Here is a 16,997-nt window from a genome sequence, read left to right as displayed (position 1 = left end):
AGGGTGTGCAGAGGAGATTCACTAGGTTAATCCCAGAGCTGAAGGGGTTGGATTATGAGGAGAGGTTGAGTAGACTGGGACTGTACTCGTTGGAATTTAGAAAGATGAGGGGGGATCTTATAGAAACATTTAAAACGATGAAGGGAATAGATAGGATAGATGCGGGCAGGTTGTTTCCACTGGCGGGTGAAAGCAGAACTAGGGGACATAGCCTCAAAATAAGGGGAAGTAGATTTAGGACTGAGTTTAGGAGGAACATCTTCACCCAAAGGGTTGTGAATCTATGGAATTCCTTGCCCAGTGAAGCAGTTGAGGCTCCTTCATTAAATGTTTTTAAGGTAAAGATAGATAGTTTTTTGAAGAATAAAGGGATTAAGGGTTATGGTGTTCGGGCCGGAAAGTGGAGCTGAGTCCACAAAAGATCAGCCATGATCTCATTGAATGGCGGAGCAGGCTCGAGGGGCCAGATAGCCTACTCCTGCTCCTAGCTCTTATGTTCTTATGTCCTTAACATTTGGTCATACCCCCTCCAGTTGGACAGAAGTTTTCTTTTGACCCCTCCCGCCAATCTAGGACTTATTTGTTTGAATGCTGACCTTTCTATGTTTTTTGTTACTGAGTGGCGGTGGAATGGAATTCTAAAATTGTTATAACATTTTTGGTGTGCTGTTTGCATCATGCAGATTTCCAGTTTTCCCAGATGCAAAGAGGAGGTGATCCAGATGCTATCTTATGTACACTAAGTGTACACTCTGTCATGTGAGAGTGCCTTTAAGAAATGGGTGTTTATAAATGGGTGTGTATATAAATATCTGTAGTGAGAGTACCTTTAAGAAATGGGTGTTTATTACTGCAGTGATGTCAGAGTGGGTGGAGCTGGCCTGTCAGCTTTTTACTTTCGTTTTAGGCTGATTGCTGCAGGGTGTGTTTTACTTTCGTCTTCAGAGTTGGATAGCTGCAGTCACAGCCAGAAGGTGTATTAGAGTCGCTCTCTGTAACCTAAAGACTGTAAATCGATCCTGGTGGTTTAAAACTAATAACAGTAGTGACTTTAACCTGATGTGCTTCTGTTAAAAAGTGTTTTATGAAATGAAATGAAATGAAAATCGCTTATTGTCACGAGTAGGCTTCAATGAAGTTACTGTGAAAAGCCCCTAGTCGCCACATTCCGGCACCTGTCCGGGGAGGCCGGTACGGGAATCGAACCGTGCTGCTGGCCTGCTTGGTCTGCTTTAAAAGCCAGCGATTTAGCCTTGTGAGCTAAACCAGCCCCTTATGGATGTTAAAAGGAAAGGTTAAAGGATTAATTAGTGTTGTATTCTTTAGGGGTTGTATTTGAATTAATGGTTGCTAAGATGTTCACTGTATGTTTTTTAAAAAGGTTACCTTGAGTTCATAGAATAACCATTGTTTTACTTCAAAAAATACTTTCCCATTTCTGCTGTACCACACCTGTAGAGTGGGCCACACTCTATTAAAGGTTGTAGGTCAGGTGAACTCTTGACTCACTTTGGGGTTCTCTATACCCTGGCCCATAACAGGTCTGAATTTCAATCTATCTTCATTTTGTTCATCAGATGGATAAAAGCTGAGTAGGACTTGCCCTGCCCTGTCAGTGAAATGGCTGGTGGATGATGTCGGGGGTAAATTGTTGGCATGAAGCCAGCAGTGTTCCCTCATCAAATAGAAAATAATCAAGGTGTTATTCCAGCTGTTTTGCCAAATTGAAGTGGATTGGATTTGTTTATTCTCTCGTGCACTGAGGTACTGTGAAAAATATTGAACTATGTTGAGTTCAGACAGATCATTCCATACATGAAAAGAAAATACATAGGGAAAACATAAAATACACAATGTAAATACATAGACACTGACACTGACATTGGGTAAAGTCCTGAAAGATGTGCTGTTGGGTAATTTGGACATTCTGAATTCTCCCTCTGTGTACCCAACAAGTGCAGAATATGGCAACTAGGGGCTTTTCACAGTAACTTCATTGCAGTGTTAATGTAAGCCTACTTGTGACAAAAGATTATTAATAATATTGGCATACAGTAATGTAGTACTACTCAGTAGAGAAGATGTGTGAACAGATCAGTCGATAAGAGGGTTGTTTATAAGTCTGGTAACAGCAGGGAAGAAGCTGTTTTAGGAATCTGTTAGTGCGTGTTCTCAGACCTTTGTACCTCCTGCTCAGTGGGAGAAGTTGGAAGAATGAATAAGCCGGATGGGAGGGGTCTTTGATTATGGTGCACGCTTTTCCAAGGCAGTGGGAGGTATAGACAGAGTCTATATGGATGGGAGGCGGGTTTGTGTAATGGACTGGGCGGTGTTCACAAATCATCAACATATTATGGTTTGGAGATCTTCTAATGTGTGGGTCAGCTTCCTCCTGTGGCTTAGTGGTGTAGGTCATTGAACTGGGAAAACACAAACCTAGAGCAATGCTCTGGGGTCCTTGGCTCAAATCCCATCATGGTAGATAGTTTCAAAAAACAATAATGTGTGGGTCAGCAGCAAACAGGACCTTGTGCATGATTGCCTGCTTAATTCTCATTTTTTCTAGTACCCTGCAAGAGATGTAGTATCTACTCTGGGAGCCTAGCTTGGAGTTCTTTCATAGCTTCCTGAAACATAGTGGAACAAGGCAGGTTGGTTGTCAGAACTCGGCCCCGGTTGAATCTGAGACAATGGAGAAAGCATCAGACACCTGAAGTCAGTTATCACGCTGTCTGATATGCCATAATGCAGCAGTTAAATAAGGCAGATAAATTCTTTACAACAGTTTCCACAACCCCTGTCTGCAAGCAGTGCCAAATCAGAAAACATCGCTTCATTTTTCTCCTAAAATTGCCAGGAATCACAAGCACGTGTTTTGCTTGAATGTCAAACTGCGTTGGCTCTAGGGAAGTGCATTGCCTGTTAGCAATGTCTTGATTTAGATGGATCCAGACAAGGATCTCTCTTTAACATTTAGCAAGATGCCACAGTAGTGTCCATAGTCAGAGTGTCAGTTTTGTGGCTGTGTGGTGTAGCCCGTACTTAGCCAGTGACAATGGCAAGTTTTGAATTGGGAGCTATACTGTGTTTTGTTTACTTATTCTTGGGATGTAAGCTGATGAAAAGATCACACCTGACTTATCATCTTCCCAAGCGTAGAATAATTTTCATAACAAGAGCCAACCAGATAGAGTGAGGTGTTACCAGGCCAAGTAAGGCAGTGAGCTTCTTTCCATAAAGCACATTAGTGAAGCAGTTGGGTTTAGCAAATCATTCAACAGCTCTCGCTGTCATTGTTGTGTGGTTCCAACTACCAGCGATCAGGTTCTGTCGAAAGGATGGCACAACGTGCCATGGTTGTATTTCCACTCTGATCCTCATGGCTGCTAGTCCAGTATTATGACCAATAGGCTGCAGAGCTTCACAGAATGTATACATCCAGGATAATTAATGTGAGTTTGGACGTATGAAGGTAGCATCCCTACTACAGTAGTCCCCCGTTATACCACGCTCCGCAATACCGCGGTTCGCGATATACGGCGGGGGGGGGCTTATGGACCCCAACTTACTCGAAACAGCCGGGTATTGTCAGCTTCCCTCTCCGTATCAAAGTGAGCCGGCCGCTGAAGTTCGCCACCTCTGCCGGAACAATTCACCAGCTTGACCCGGGACGAGCGGTGGGGCAGTGCAGGGGAGGAGGAGGGAATGTGGCGTGACCAGCACCGTCAGCAACGCAGAGGAATAGGCTGCCGATATGTGTGGATGTAGCTTGGGGTGGGAGGGTGGTGTAACGGAGCCAAGGTGGAGCCCTTGCACCCCGGGAGCGTGGGCGTGAAGCCCAAGTTGCCTTGGCCAAACAGGCGCGAGCACTCTTGCTGTCTGTATTGTACAGCATTCGGCCGAGTCCCCAGTCCTTCTGCCCTCAGACGAAAAGTGAGCCGGCCGCTGAAGTTGACACTGCCGGCTGATTGGACATTTCACATCGTGGATATCCGCGGCTTGGATGTAACGCGGGTGGCTGTCTTGGACCCCAACACCCGCGTTATAACGGGGGACTACTGTACCATGATTTGGCTGCAATGCTAATTCAGTCCTGAAAAGATTGACTGGGCTGTGGGACCTGAACTGTGTTTCCACCCAGCCCTCTGTCTCCAGAAGCCAATAATTTGCCTATTGATGGTGGCGGATAGGTGGGGGTGGTGGAGTTAAATATCATAGGTCCCAAAAGTCCTCCTGCACATTGCCCAAGCACTCATTGTTTATTCAACAACAGATTCAGATTGTTTCAGATTCCAGCCCCTGCGGTATTTTGCTATTTTATCCATTTATTGTTGATCTTGCCTGTTATGAGAGTGTCAGCAGTTTATTCCACCTAATTGAGTCTGATCCTGTTCTTCCCCAACATTTTCAGTTTGATCCACTTGATAATACTAGGCAGTGAGAGCGCGGTTGAGTTTTCTGGTACCTCATTACCTCCCCCCCACCCTCTATTGCAGTTTGGCAGCATTGAGGACAGTTACATCTTCTCCCATCACTAATGATGACTGACTAAACACTGCCTATTGAATTAGCTCCTTGTATCCTGTATGGCTTAGGGCAACAACACCTCCTCCACGATAGGTTCAATACGGGGGCCCCGCAAGGCTGCATACTTAGGCTGCGACTATACTCCTTGTACACACACGACTGTGTGGCAAAATTCGGCTCCAACTCCGTCTACAAGTTTGCTGATGACACAACCGTCGTGGGTTGGATCTCAAACAACGATGAGTCAGAATACAGGAGGGAGATCAAGAACCTAGTGGAGTGGTGGAACAAGAACAATCTCTCCCTCAATGTCAGCAAAACTAAAGAGTTGGCCATTGAGTTCAGGAAGCAAAGTACTGTACACACCTCTGTCAGCATCAACAGTGCTGAGATGGAGATGGTTGACAGCTTCAAATTCCTAGGTGTGCACATCACCAATCTGTCCTGGTCCACCCACGTCGACGCTATGACCAAGAAAACACAACAGCGCCTATACTTTCTCAGGAAAATAAGGAAATACAGCATGTCCACATTGATTCTTACCAACTTTTACAGATGCACCATAGAAAGCATCCTATCCTGGTTGCATCACAGCCTGGTATGGCAACTGCTCGGCCCAAGACCGTAAGAAACTACAGAGCCGTGAACACATCCCAGTCCATAACGCAAACCCGCCTCCCATCCATTGACTTTGTCTACATCTCCCACTGCCTTGGGAAAGCGGGCAGCATAATCAAAGACCCCTCCCACCCGGCTTATTCGCTCTTCCAACTTCTTCCATCGTGCAGGAAGTATAAAAGTCTGAGAATACCTGACTCCTAAATGACCCTCTTATGGACTCATCTGATCTCTTCACACATCTTCTCTACTGAGTAGTGCTACACTCTTGTATGCTTCACCCGATGCCTGTCAATGTATTTACATTGTGTATTTATGTTTTCCCTATGTTTTTTTTTCATGTATGAAATGATCTGTCTGGACTGCAAGCAGAACAATACTTTTACTGTACCTCGGTACTAGTGACCATAAACAAATCCAATCCTAGATGCTATGGCTTTGGAAAGGCACCTTGAATTTTTCCAGGGCTATTGATAATTATACAACATATTGAAGTTATGCTGATTAGGAGTGAACAACTTCAGGGTTAGATAATCCAGTAGAACTGAGATGGAGCCTGTGCATTAAACTCTCCAGAATAAGAATCAAACCCAGGCTCATCTGGTACATACAGTTTACTGCTGTGCAGGATGGTGTTTTCACTCAGTAAGCCAGTGGGTTGGGGAGGGGAAAAATTGTTTAAACAGTATTAACAGCAATGGGAATCATACTGATGCCTTGATATTTGCTTTTTGTATTTGCAGACACCAAGGTGCTGGACAAATCTGACCTGCAGGCAGCTCTGACTGAGAGACTTCAGAGTGAAAAATGTGACCTACAGCCGATCAGGTATGCACAGGAGTATCTCATAATGTCGTTTTCACAGTCACGTGTGTGTACGTGGTGTCTCAGGGTGGGGTAACGCAATTCTAAAGTTTTAAATCAGTGTTCCATGAAATGCCACTGAGCAGACACCATGACTTTGGTGGAGGACACACAACTCCGGGTTTATACTGATAGCAGTGTTTTCTTTCATATTTCAGTGTTGACAGCTTTAACAGTAATCTGTTCCTGATTGAAGCTTGACATTGTTATCCTTGTATTCAAATTCATTCATGGGCCTTAAGCCTCCTTATTTCTCTGGCCATCTCCAGCCCTTCCAAGAGTTCTGCATTCTTCCAATAGTGTCCACTTGCATGTCCCCGATTTCTTCTGAGCCATCACTTGTGTTTGTGCCTTTAAGGACGTAGGCCCTAAACTCTGGAATTCCATCCCTAACTCTCTGCCTCTCTCTGCACTAAGAGATTCCTTAAATTCTAGCTCTTTGTACAAGATTACCACCAACATGAATCACTATCAAGTCCTGTGGGTTAACATTGACCAGAAACTGAACTGGAATGGCCATGTGAATACTGTGGTTACAAGAGCAAATCAGAGGCTGGGCATGCTTCCGTGAGTAACTCCCCTCCTGACTCCAAGACTCATCCACCATCTACAAGGCACAAGTCAGGAGTGTAATAGAATACTCTCCACTTGCCTGGATGAGTGCAGCTCCAACAAAAGAATCTTGACACCATCCAGGACAAAGAGGCCCACTTGATTGGTACCCCATCCACCACCTTCAACATTCATTCTCTCTACCGCAGACACAGTGGCAGCAGTGTGTGCATCTATAAGATGCACTGCAGCAACTCACAAGGCTCCTGTGACAGCACTTTCCAAACCTGTGATCTCTACTACCTAGAAGGACAAGAACAGCAGATGCAGAGAAACTCCACCACTTGCAAGTTCCCCCCAAACTACACCCATCCTGATTTGGAACTATATTGCCATTCCTTCACTGTCACCGAGTTAAAATCTTAAAACTCTCTTCCTCTGAGTGTACCTACATGGACTTCAGCTGTTCAAGAAGGCAGTTCACCAACACCTCAAGGGCAATTAGGGATGGGCAACAAATACTGACCTGACCAGCAATGCCCACATTGCGTGAATAAATAAATAAAAACATTTCGGTCAAGTGTCCTAATATCTCTTTATTTGCTTGGTGTCAGGGTTTGTTTAATTATGCTTCTATAAAAATAAATAAGGGCAAGAGTTGGCCCATTGAGCCTGCTCCACCATTCAGTAACATCATGGTTACTCAACTCCTCTATTCCCTTAATTTTCTTACTACACAAAAATCTATCTATCTCTTCTGAATATACAGATTCTGGACAACCTAAGACGCACTTGGAAAATACAATCCCCCATCAGGCAATGCTCTCTGTCACATCAGGGGCGCAGCACACTGGTACCCTGCTCTTGGGGTCTGGGATTAACAGTGGAAACCGGCCTAGTCTGCCTCTCATCTCCTCCTTTGCAGCTCGGCAGAGAAATAAGCCCAGTCTTCAATTATTCTATTTACTGCCCCCAGCCACGAACCATGCTGATGTTAAATGCGAGGGAACATCAAAGGCAACATCAAACACAGATTTGCAGTGGTGTACTTTTTTTTGGTATAATGTGACGAACAGTGTGCAACCCAGTGACGAACAGTCCTGGTGCGAACAATTAATAAAGAATATTAATGAGCTTACCTGAAAGACAATAAAATACACATGGAAAAAGGACTATAATATACTATCACACTTGAGTATACCGATGCCTACACACATTTTACATGAAACTATCCCTTGATCCCCAACCACCTACGTTTATCTAAACTTTGAGACACCCTTTTTCCCAAACAACATCCAATTTTAAGTAATGCTCTGAGCTAAATCCAGCAAACAACAAGGTTAAGGTGGTGGCATCTGGGAAATAATCTTTAGGTTCAGTGAAAGGAGAAAAATGACTTTTTTTCGGGAGACTATATTTGCAACTGGATAAAACTTTGACGTTAGCTCTCTCCCTTTTCCTTTAGTTAGTTCTATAGTTATACTATTTCTTTCCTTTTGGCGTTGTTCACCTCATGGAGTTGGCTTTTGGCGGGTATGTGTCCATTTCCTTTTCTCACTTTGTAGTTACCACCTCTGTAGCTCCATTGTTTTCTCTAATCACATATGTAAATTACTTGATTTCCACTGATAGGTGAATTTGTATCTCGTCGTTTCTCCAGATGTCTCTCGATTCAACTCCCTGTTTTACTTTGTTTTTTTACTTATTTTAATGTTACTTTCCCCCACAACCCCCCCCCCAACCCCCCCCCCCCCCCCCCCCCCACCCCCACCCCCACCCCACCCAACCCCAACCCACCACCAGACCCCCAAATCCTTGGTACACATCCGGTCCTGAGCTTCCCGGGAGTACAAGGTCCGGTACCTGTACTCAGTGAGCATCCACAGCTCTCTGGGGTAGAGAATTCCAAAGACTTACAACTCTTAAGTGAAGAAATTTCTTCTCATTCTCAGTCAGAAATGGCCAAGCTCTTACTCTGAGACTGTGACCCCTCAGTCTCTCCAACAGGGGATATGTCCTCTCGGTACTTAATCTTTCAAGCCTCAGAAGAATTTTGCATGTTTTAATGAGATCATCTCAATCTTCCAAATGCTAAACCCAGTCTACTCAATCTCTCCTGGGAGTAAACCCTCATCTCAGGAATCAGTCTAATGAGCCTCTCTTGCATGTCCCTGAGGGTAAATCTGCCTTTCTTTAGGTAAGCACACCAAAATTATACCCAGGCTTGCAATGTGTGAGACCTTCTTTATCCTTGTATTCCAATCCCTTTGTTTAAAAAAAAGCTCACATAACCATTTGTTTTCCTAATAGTTTGCTGTACTTGCATGTTGACTTTGTGCTTTATCTACAATGACATCCTGATCCCCCTGAATACCAGCATTTTCCCATTCTCACCATTTACTAACTACTACACTTTTCTATTTTTCCTACCAAAGTGCATGATTTGTATTTTTTTATATTCCATCTGTCGCCTTCTTGTCCATCACTTAACCTGCCGAATATCCCGTTGCAGCTTAGAACATCGGACAGTACAGGTTCTTCAGCCCACGATGTTGTGCCGACCATTTATCCTAATCTAAGATCAATGTAACCTACACCCCTTCAATTTACTGCTGTCCATGTGCCTGTCTAAGAGATGCTTAAATGTTCCTAATTACTCTGACTCTCACCAGCTCTGCTGGCAGTGCATTCCACACACCTACCACTCTCTGTGTAAAGAACCTACCTCTGACATCTCTCCTATACCTTCCTCCAATTGCCTTAAAATTAAAATTATGTCCCTTCGTGACAGCCATTTCCACCCTGGGGAAAAGTCTCTGGCTATCCACTCTATTCATGCCTGTCATCACCTTGTACACCTCTATCAAGTCACCTCTCTGCCTTCTTCGCTCCAGTGAGAAAAGCCCTAGCTCCCTCAACCTTTCTTCATAAGACATGCCCTTCAGTCCAGGCTGCATCTTGATAAATCCCCTCTGTACCCTCTCCAAAGCATCCACATCCTTCCTATAATGAGGCAACCAGAACTGACAATATTCCAAGTGTGGTCTAACAAGAATTTTATAAAGCTGCAGCAAAGCCTCGCGGCTCTTAAACTCAATCCCCCTGTTAATGAAAGCCAACACATCATACGCCTTCTTAACAACCCTATCAACCTGGGTGGAAATTTTGAGGGATCTATATACATGGACCCCAAGATCCCTCTGTTCCTCCACACTTCCAAGAATCCTGCCTTTAACCCTGTATTAAGCATTCACATTTGACCTTCCAAAATGAATCACTTCACATTGGGTGACTATCTGTGTGGCGTTTACACATTCTCCCAATGTCTGCGTGGGCTTCTTCCAGGTGCTCCAGTTTCCTCCCACATTCCAAAGATGTGCAGGTTAGGTGGATTGGCCAGAGTCAATGGGCGGGGAAATGTACTTGGGTAGAGTGCCCTTTTGGAGGGTTGGTGCAGCCTGATGGGGCGAATGGCCCCCTTCTACACTAGGGATTCTACGGAAATTTAGCATTTTGTGTTTGTCCTGATGCGTGCAAGATGAAAAACTTCAGCACCATGTCTCTCTTTAGCAGTGTTTATGTTTTGTATTCCAAAACAACTCTTTCTAATCTCCCTGTTTGATATTTTGCCAGTTCAATTTATTAGCTGCACTTTAGAGGGTGAACAGATACAAGGAGCCAATTTATCTTCCAGCGTCTACTTTTAGGATATATGTTGACTTAAGGCTGGTGTTTTGAATGATTTCTGAGTATGGCAACCGTAATCATTTTTCAAATGTATCGGCGCCAGTCAGCTCATACTGAGGACTATGCTTCCTTCATTTGCTGCTCAAAAGCTTTCTCACATTATACGGAGAATTCCATAGTTTGTTTCAAAAAAGAATCTCCTTGTGTGTGTGGATTTGGGGCGGGGGGCATGTAGTGTTCTGATTACTCCTCTCTTGTAGCTTTTGTTTTTTGTTCTGCTCTCTGCAGAGGGTGGGATAGAATTGAATGGAAGAAAGAATATGTCTTTCTCCGGACAATTATTAAACATTCAAAAGAAAGCAATGATTTTTGAAGCCAACTTCTTGCCTCGCCTGTGTTTTGTTGACAGAATAATGTTACAATGCAGAACAATTCTATTATTGGGGCGGCACGGTGGCACTGCTGCCTCACAGCGCCAGGGAGCCGGGTTAGATTCCAGCCTTGGGTGACTGTGTGGAGTTTGCACACACACCCTGTGAATGTTTGGGTTTCCTCCGTGTGCTCCAGTTTCCTCCCACAGTCAAAGGATAGGTTAGGTGGATTGGCCATGCTAAATTGCCCCTTCGTGTCCAAGGATGTGTAGCTTATGTGGGGTAACGGGGATAAGGTGGGGGAGTAGGCCTCGGTAGGGTGCTCTTTCAGAAGGTCGGTGCAGACTCAATTGGCTGAATGGCCTCCTTCTGCACTGTAGGAATTCTACAGATCTATTCTGTGAACAAAAAGGTGGAGAAAAATTAGCCCAATGTTAACTTCACCTGTGAAATAGCCATTCTGTTTCATCATAACTGGGTAATAAAGGAGAGAGAAGGGGATAAACATAAAACCTACCATTAGGAGGAATGTGAATGGAGGGTTAAGCGTGACACTAGGAGATGATGCAGTTTGACCAAGCTTTTGATCACTAATCCTAATGGCGCTCAATGTCAAATTTTGTTGGTTTATAATCCTGTAAAGCACCTTAGGCTGTTTTATGTTGTTAAAAGCAACTTATTGTTGTCATATAATAACACCAATGAGTTTCATTGGTTTCCTTAAAGAAACAAAACTTGTGGATATTCTTTCGGATAACTTTCCTTCACCTAGTGATTCCTTAAATGGGTTTTACTGCACCGGTGTTTTATTAAGTCATTGTTTGTCTAGTTTGTAAGCAGGATGTATCTGAAATCCACTCTTGGACTACAAAAGTCTTGACTGTTATTGCTGATACTTTGTATTTTCTTTCTCCGTATGTTAGTCCAGTCTTGAATGGGATGCAGAACGAAATGCTGCTGCAAAAAGGCACCCAGGCCAGGGTCCGGCAACAAGATGAGCTGATGGAGCTTCATAAAAGTCACAGAGATGTAGGTATCAGTGCCAAATGGGGATGCTTCCCTACAGTGCCTCCCAGTTCTGCTCTGTTTTGCTGCTTGGCGAGATTGAATTGCTGACTCTTCAGTAGATGTGGAGGGTCAGTGACCCAAGCTGTTCACACCGACACTCCCTATTCCCATGAGTTTTATTGTGGTTCTCCACCCCACTTGAAGCCCTCCTGGTATATTCTGTCATTGGACTGTTGCTTGTTGGTGGGAAATTTTCTGTGTTCCTCTTTGGACTGTTGCAGGAGTGCAGTTCAATGGGTGCAAGCCCGCCTTTGGTGTTTCTGCAAGAATTTGTCCATTCTTAATGTGCATGATTCCCAACTATGCATTGAAAGGTTATGGATGTGAGAGCATCAGAAGCCAATCCTGCCTTCACCTGATGCTTTCTCACAACACCGCAAAGGCCAATGATCTGGTGCTGGAACCTTATTTGATTTTACCACCCTGCTTATCCCTCCCTCATCCAACGCCATTGCAGCCAATTGCAGTGCCTGTACTGACCCCTGGCTGTGCCTAGTTCAGGAAAAATCCCTATCTGTGTTCCACAGTTCTTCAGCATCCAAAATTGGCAGAAATGTGCAGATTCCGGTTTATAATGAATTTTTCTGTGAGTCGTGCTGAGACACAAAATCAGGACTCTCGCGAGCTGTGGTCAGGTCACCTAGTGGTGTCCATGATAGATAGGCAGGAGCATCTTGAACAGAGTTCCTTGTCTTTCTGTTTATAGGTTGTGGTATTGGAGAGAGGGTGGGTGTTGGGTTGCTGTGCCCATGGACTGTATGTGTTGGTGTCTTCGGGGTGGAGAGAAAAAGTTAGGCTATATCTTCACAAGTTACGGGTTTGGCCTCAGTTGGAACATTGTCCAATTGTCGGCAACACACTTAGGCCTTACAGAGGGTGCAAAGGGCTTCACTAGAAAGGCATCAGGGATGATGGGATTTCCATGAAGAAACTGGAGAAGGTGGAGCAGAGAAGGTTAAGGAGAGTTTTAATGGAAGTGTTAAAATGCATGAAGGGTTTTAATTGAAAAAGTAAAGTGAACCTTTCCCCTGGAAGGAGGGTCAGTAATCAGAGGAAGAAGATTTAATATATGTGGCAAAAGAACCAGTGGGGAGATGAGAATTTTTGTTGTGTCATGATCTGAAATACACTGCCTGAAAGAGTGCAGGAAGCAGATTCAGTGGTAATTTTTGAAGTGGATAGATAATTGAAAAGAAAAGAAAACTTGGGAAAGAGTTGGGGTGTGTAACTAATTGGATAGTTTTTTTTTAAGGAGCCAACATGGATGTGATGAGCTGAATACTGGTTTCCTGTGTTCTACGAATCTATATTTGGATGATTCTAGTTTTCGCATGCATTTACTGTCACGTTGTGTTCAAGCTCACTGGTTTTTACTTTCCAATGAGGAACTTCTGTGTCAGAAACAAAAGGTACAAGAATGGCAAAATGCATGTGGGACTTTGTTGGTATAACATACAAGGAATCAGCCTACAGCAGGGGTTCCAAACTGGGGCCCATAAAGGGTCTCCAGGGGATCAGCAAACTGGCAGCCACCTCATGACAGACAAACACCAATTCAAAAGGAGCAACGACCAATTTTGAAAATAACCACAACAATTGGAGCAAGGCCCCTCGGAACACACTATGCTGATAGGTTGATTAGGCGGCCTATAAGCAAGCAGTGCAGCGAGAGGTTTTTCTCTGATTGGCAGGTTTGATTTACTGGGTCGTCAACAGCAAAGATTGATCCTAATAATGCAACCAGAGGCAAAAATTAGCAATGAAAGGCTGTGAGGCGGTGGGAGGGTGGGGGGGATATTTGGGGCTCAGAGCGGTGCTTGTGAGAGAGTGGGGGGGGGGGGGGGGGGGCGCCTCAGAGGCCCTGTGTGAGAGAGGAGTGAGTATTTGTGGGCGAGAGAGGGGGAATGGGTGAGTGAGAGAAAGAGATGTGTGTCCGATATGAAGATCCCTTCCAGCATCATTCCTCCCAATAAAATTGACAAAAGGTAGACTTGAGAACTTTTTAATTATTACCAGATTTCCCACACCTAAAGTTGGTACTACTTTCAGCGGTTCATGTTAAAGGGCCATGGGAGGGTTGCTTGGCCAGGGGTTAATGTGAGTGGGGCCATGTAGCTGGTGAATGTCCTTGTGACTGTGTCTCTTTGTAATTCCTAAAATATGCATTGATATAACCAGAAAAGACATTTGATTTCTGTGTTTGCATATATTTCGCGGTAAGAAAAGGGGCATTGACATTATGAGACTACTTAGGGTTTCCTATGCTCGTGGAGGGGCCTCGAGGGGTTCCGCGGCTCGAAACGTTTGGGAAAACGTGGCCTACAGGAATGTCGATTCCTAAAACCTAAATAGTCAGCAGATTTTATATTTGTTCCTTGGAAGTGAGAGTTATTGGAAATGCCAACATTTCTTGCCCATCTCTGTTGCCTTTAAGTAGGGGGTGGTGAGTCGACTATCACCGAGCAGCTTGCGTGGCCATTTCAGAGCGCAGTTAAGAATCATCCACATTGCTGTGGGTCTGGAGTCACGTAGGCCAAACCAGGTCAATTAGGCTCTCACCCCAAATCCCCACACAGTGCAAAAGGCAAAATGGTTGTGGCATTTATTTATGGCGGCAGCTGCCTTAGGCCAGATACGCAAGAGTGCCTTTAATTAGCGAGTGGTGATGGTAGGCCTGTGCTGTTCACTTATTTCACAGAAAGTTAACACACTGAAACAGGGGAGATGATGGCATACTGGTCATGGTCACTGGACTAGTAATCCAGATGCCCAAGCTAACATTCTGGGGCAAATTTTCAAATTGCACCATGGCAGCGAGTGGAATTTAAATTCAATTAACAAGTCTGGAATACAAAGATTCATCTCAGTGAAGGTTGAAACTATCATCGATCATTTTAGAAATTCATCTGTTGCACTAATGTCCTTACTGTGTCTGGCCTACATGTGACTTCAGACCCACAGCAATGTGGTTGACTCTTAACTGCCCCTGAAATGGGATGGCCTCATCCTATGAATGGATTTTTAAAAAATGCCATTGTAGAATCTTAAGATAACACAGAGACAGCTCATTCGGCTCATTAGAGCTGTGCTGGTATTCTACCCAACTTAAATCATTGTTATCCCATTGCCTTGATCACTGCTTAATATTCCCTTTATTAAATAACTACTTAATTCTACTTCAAAAGAATGGACTGTGCTTCAACAACAGGTTGCGATCCAAATTTGCACTCTAACTAGGTCATAACTATAATGAATTTTTTGATATTAAATTTGTTCCCTTCTTTAACTGTTAAGACGGTCAGTCAAAATTGTCCGTCACTGCTTGCCTTATAACTCTTCGCAATCCCGATGGTGTTAGATCCAAAAGTTCACTATTTAAACTAAAGGGCAGCATGGTAGCATAGTGGTTAGCACAGTTGTTTCATAGCTCCAGGGTCCCAGGTTCGATTCCCAGCTTTGGTCACTCTGTGCGGAGTCTGCACGTTCTCCCTGTGTCTGCGTGGGTTTTTTCCGGGTGCTCCGGTTTTCTCCCATAGTCCAAAGATGTGCGGGTTAGGTGAATTGGCCATGCTAAATTACCCTTAGTGTCCAAAAAATGTTAAGTGGCGGTTACTGGGCTACGGGGATAGGGTAGATACGTGGGCTTCAGTAGGGTGCTCTTTGTAAGGGCCGGTGCAGACTCGATGGGCCGAATGGCCTCCTGTACTGTAAATTCTATTATTCTAAACAGAGAACTTCTTTAATTTGTTGCTTCATTTACATCAGTCAAATGTATCTGAAGGAATTACGTATCAATGGTTGGATTTATTTATATGGTTTAAAATTTGTGTGTGGTTGAAGCTTTGGTTTTGCACTTTGTGCAGTTTTATGACAATATTTTTCCTCTTTTCTCTCTTGCCCAGCTTGCACAAAGCATGGTTGAACTCAATAGAAGACTACAGCATAAGGACCGAGAGATCTTGACTAATGAGGCCAAGTAAGTTAGTGGGCTGCTCAGACGCTAGTTCTTTTTAGAGTGAAGAGGGAATGGTTATAATGCCATCTGCTTGAATTTGGGAACATTTTGCATTGAACAACATGACACAAATGGGTCATTGAGCCTCATAATTTATAACCATGGTTAAGTTTTTGATGACGTTAAATTTGTTTCCTCATGTAACTGTTTTAGTGGCCAGTCTAAATTGTCTGTCACTTTTTACCTGGTGGTGATATGGGCTGGACACCGCTGCACAGGGAAAATCCAACAAACAGACTGCCTGTAACTTTTGCACCCTAGGTCCGTGTTTCATGTAATGTGAAGTATAAGAAGGTGCAGTCCCTGTTTTATTATTTAAGGGGGTTGCTGCTCAAATTCTGGCTTCAACTTCAGGGCCTCCTGATTTTTGGCCATCTGGTGTAGACAGGGGTAATTGAGTCTCAGGATCTGCTTCTGGACTGGGCATGGCCAAGGTGACCATACATGGCCCAGGGATTTTGGCTGCCTGCCTCTCTTCCATGGCCTTGTTCACAAACAGGTGGCCCTGAAGATGGACCGTCCACTAATATGCAAGATCCATTCCGTGACTAGTGGACACCGAAGGAGTTAGTGTTTTGTTGACACCAGGAATTGTGTTATTTTTAGTTCAAAGTATTACTTTGAAGTAATTTTTAAAAACTAAATGGAACAAGAATCTGAAAACTTTGGCCTGTTCATTGCTCCTGCAAAATGTCGACAGCTTATGGGCTGTCTTTTCCCTTCTGAGCTTTCAATTCAAAAGCTGATTGAGGTGAAAAAAGAAAATCACCATCTTTGAACGTGTATTCCTAAAACCCACTGTTTTTAACGAAAATATGAGTTTACTCTGCGCTCAACCCTTTGCATTTAATCTTGTAGCTATGTTCCCCTCATTCTAAATCCTTCAATCCCTACATGTATCTGTTTACCCTGCCCTTTTCCTTCATTATTTTAAATATCTGTAAAAATCAAAAGGAACTTTTTCAAATCATCCCTTAATCTCCTTGGTTGTAACAAAAACAGGCACAATCTTTCACAACGCCCTGTAAATTTACACATCCTCAAATAAAGTAGCTTCCTCTGAATATTTGTTGAATCATCTCGGTTCCCTCCATATTGTGCTGGAAAGCACTGTGTAAACTGCAAGCAAAATAAAAGGAGCTCTGAAAAAGCGGACACTCACGATGCCAGTGAGATATTTTTGATCTGTCATGGATTGCAAATAATAATAATTCTGTTAGCTCTACTCCGTATTTGATGACTGCTTCACCTACATTGCCTTGAAAAGGTTTAAATTTATTTCTGCTGGTACTTGT

At 43.8% G+C, this 16,997-nt stretch overlaps 1 protein-coding gene across 2 annotated transcripts in view; it reads left to right on the top strand.

The window, feature by feature from the left end:
- LOC119976178 overlaps window positions 1-16,997 on the top strand; it is a 34,029-nt gene that overhangs the window by 9,054 nt on the left and 7,978 nt on the right. For both annotated transcript variants that reach the window (XM_038816458.1, XM_038816459.1), the window contains exons 2-4: window positions 5,889-5,973; window positions 11,543-11,648; window positions 15,590-15,663. In XM_038816458.1, coding sequence (XP_038672386.1) covers window positions 5,889-5,973; window positions 11,543-11,648; window positions 15,590-15,663 — 265 coding nt within the window. The remainder of the gene's footprint in view (window positions 1-5,888; window positions 5,974-11,542; window positions 11,649-15,589; window positions 15,664-16,997) is intronic.

The sequence above is a fragment of the Scyliorhinus canicula genome, chromosome 13, assembly GCF_902713615.1.
Source record: "Scyliorhinus canicula chromosome 13, sScyCan1.1, whole genome shotgun sequence".
Lineage (NCBI taxonomy): Eukaryota > Metazoa > Chordata > Chondrichthyes > Carcharhiniformes > Scyliorhinidae > Scyliorhinus > Scyliorhinus canicula.
The sequence above is the reverse complement of the archived record's forward strand: the minus strand, read 5'-3'. Positions and strand labels throughout refer to the sequence as shown.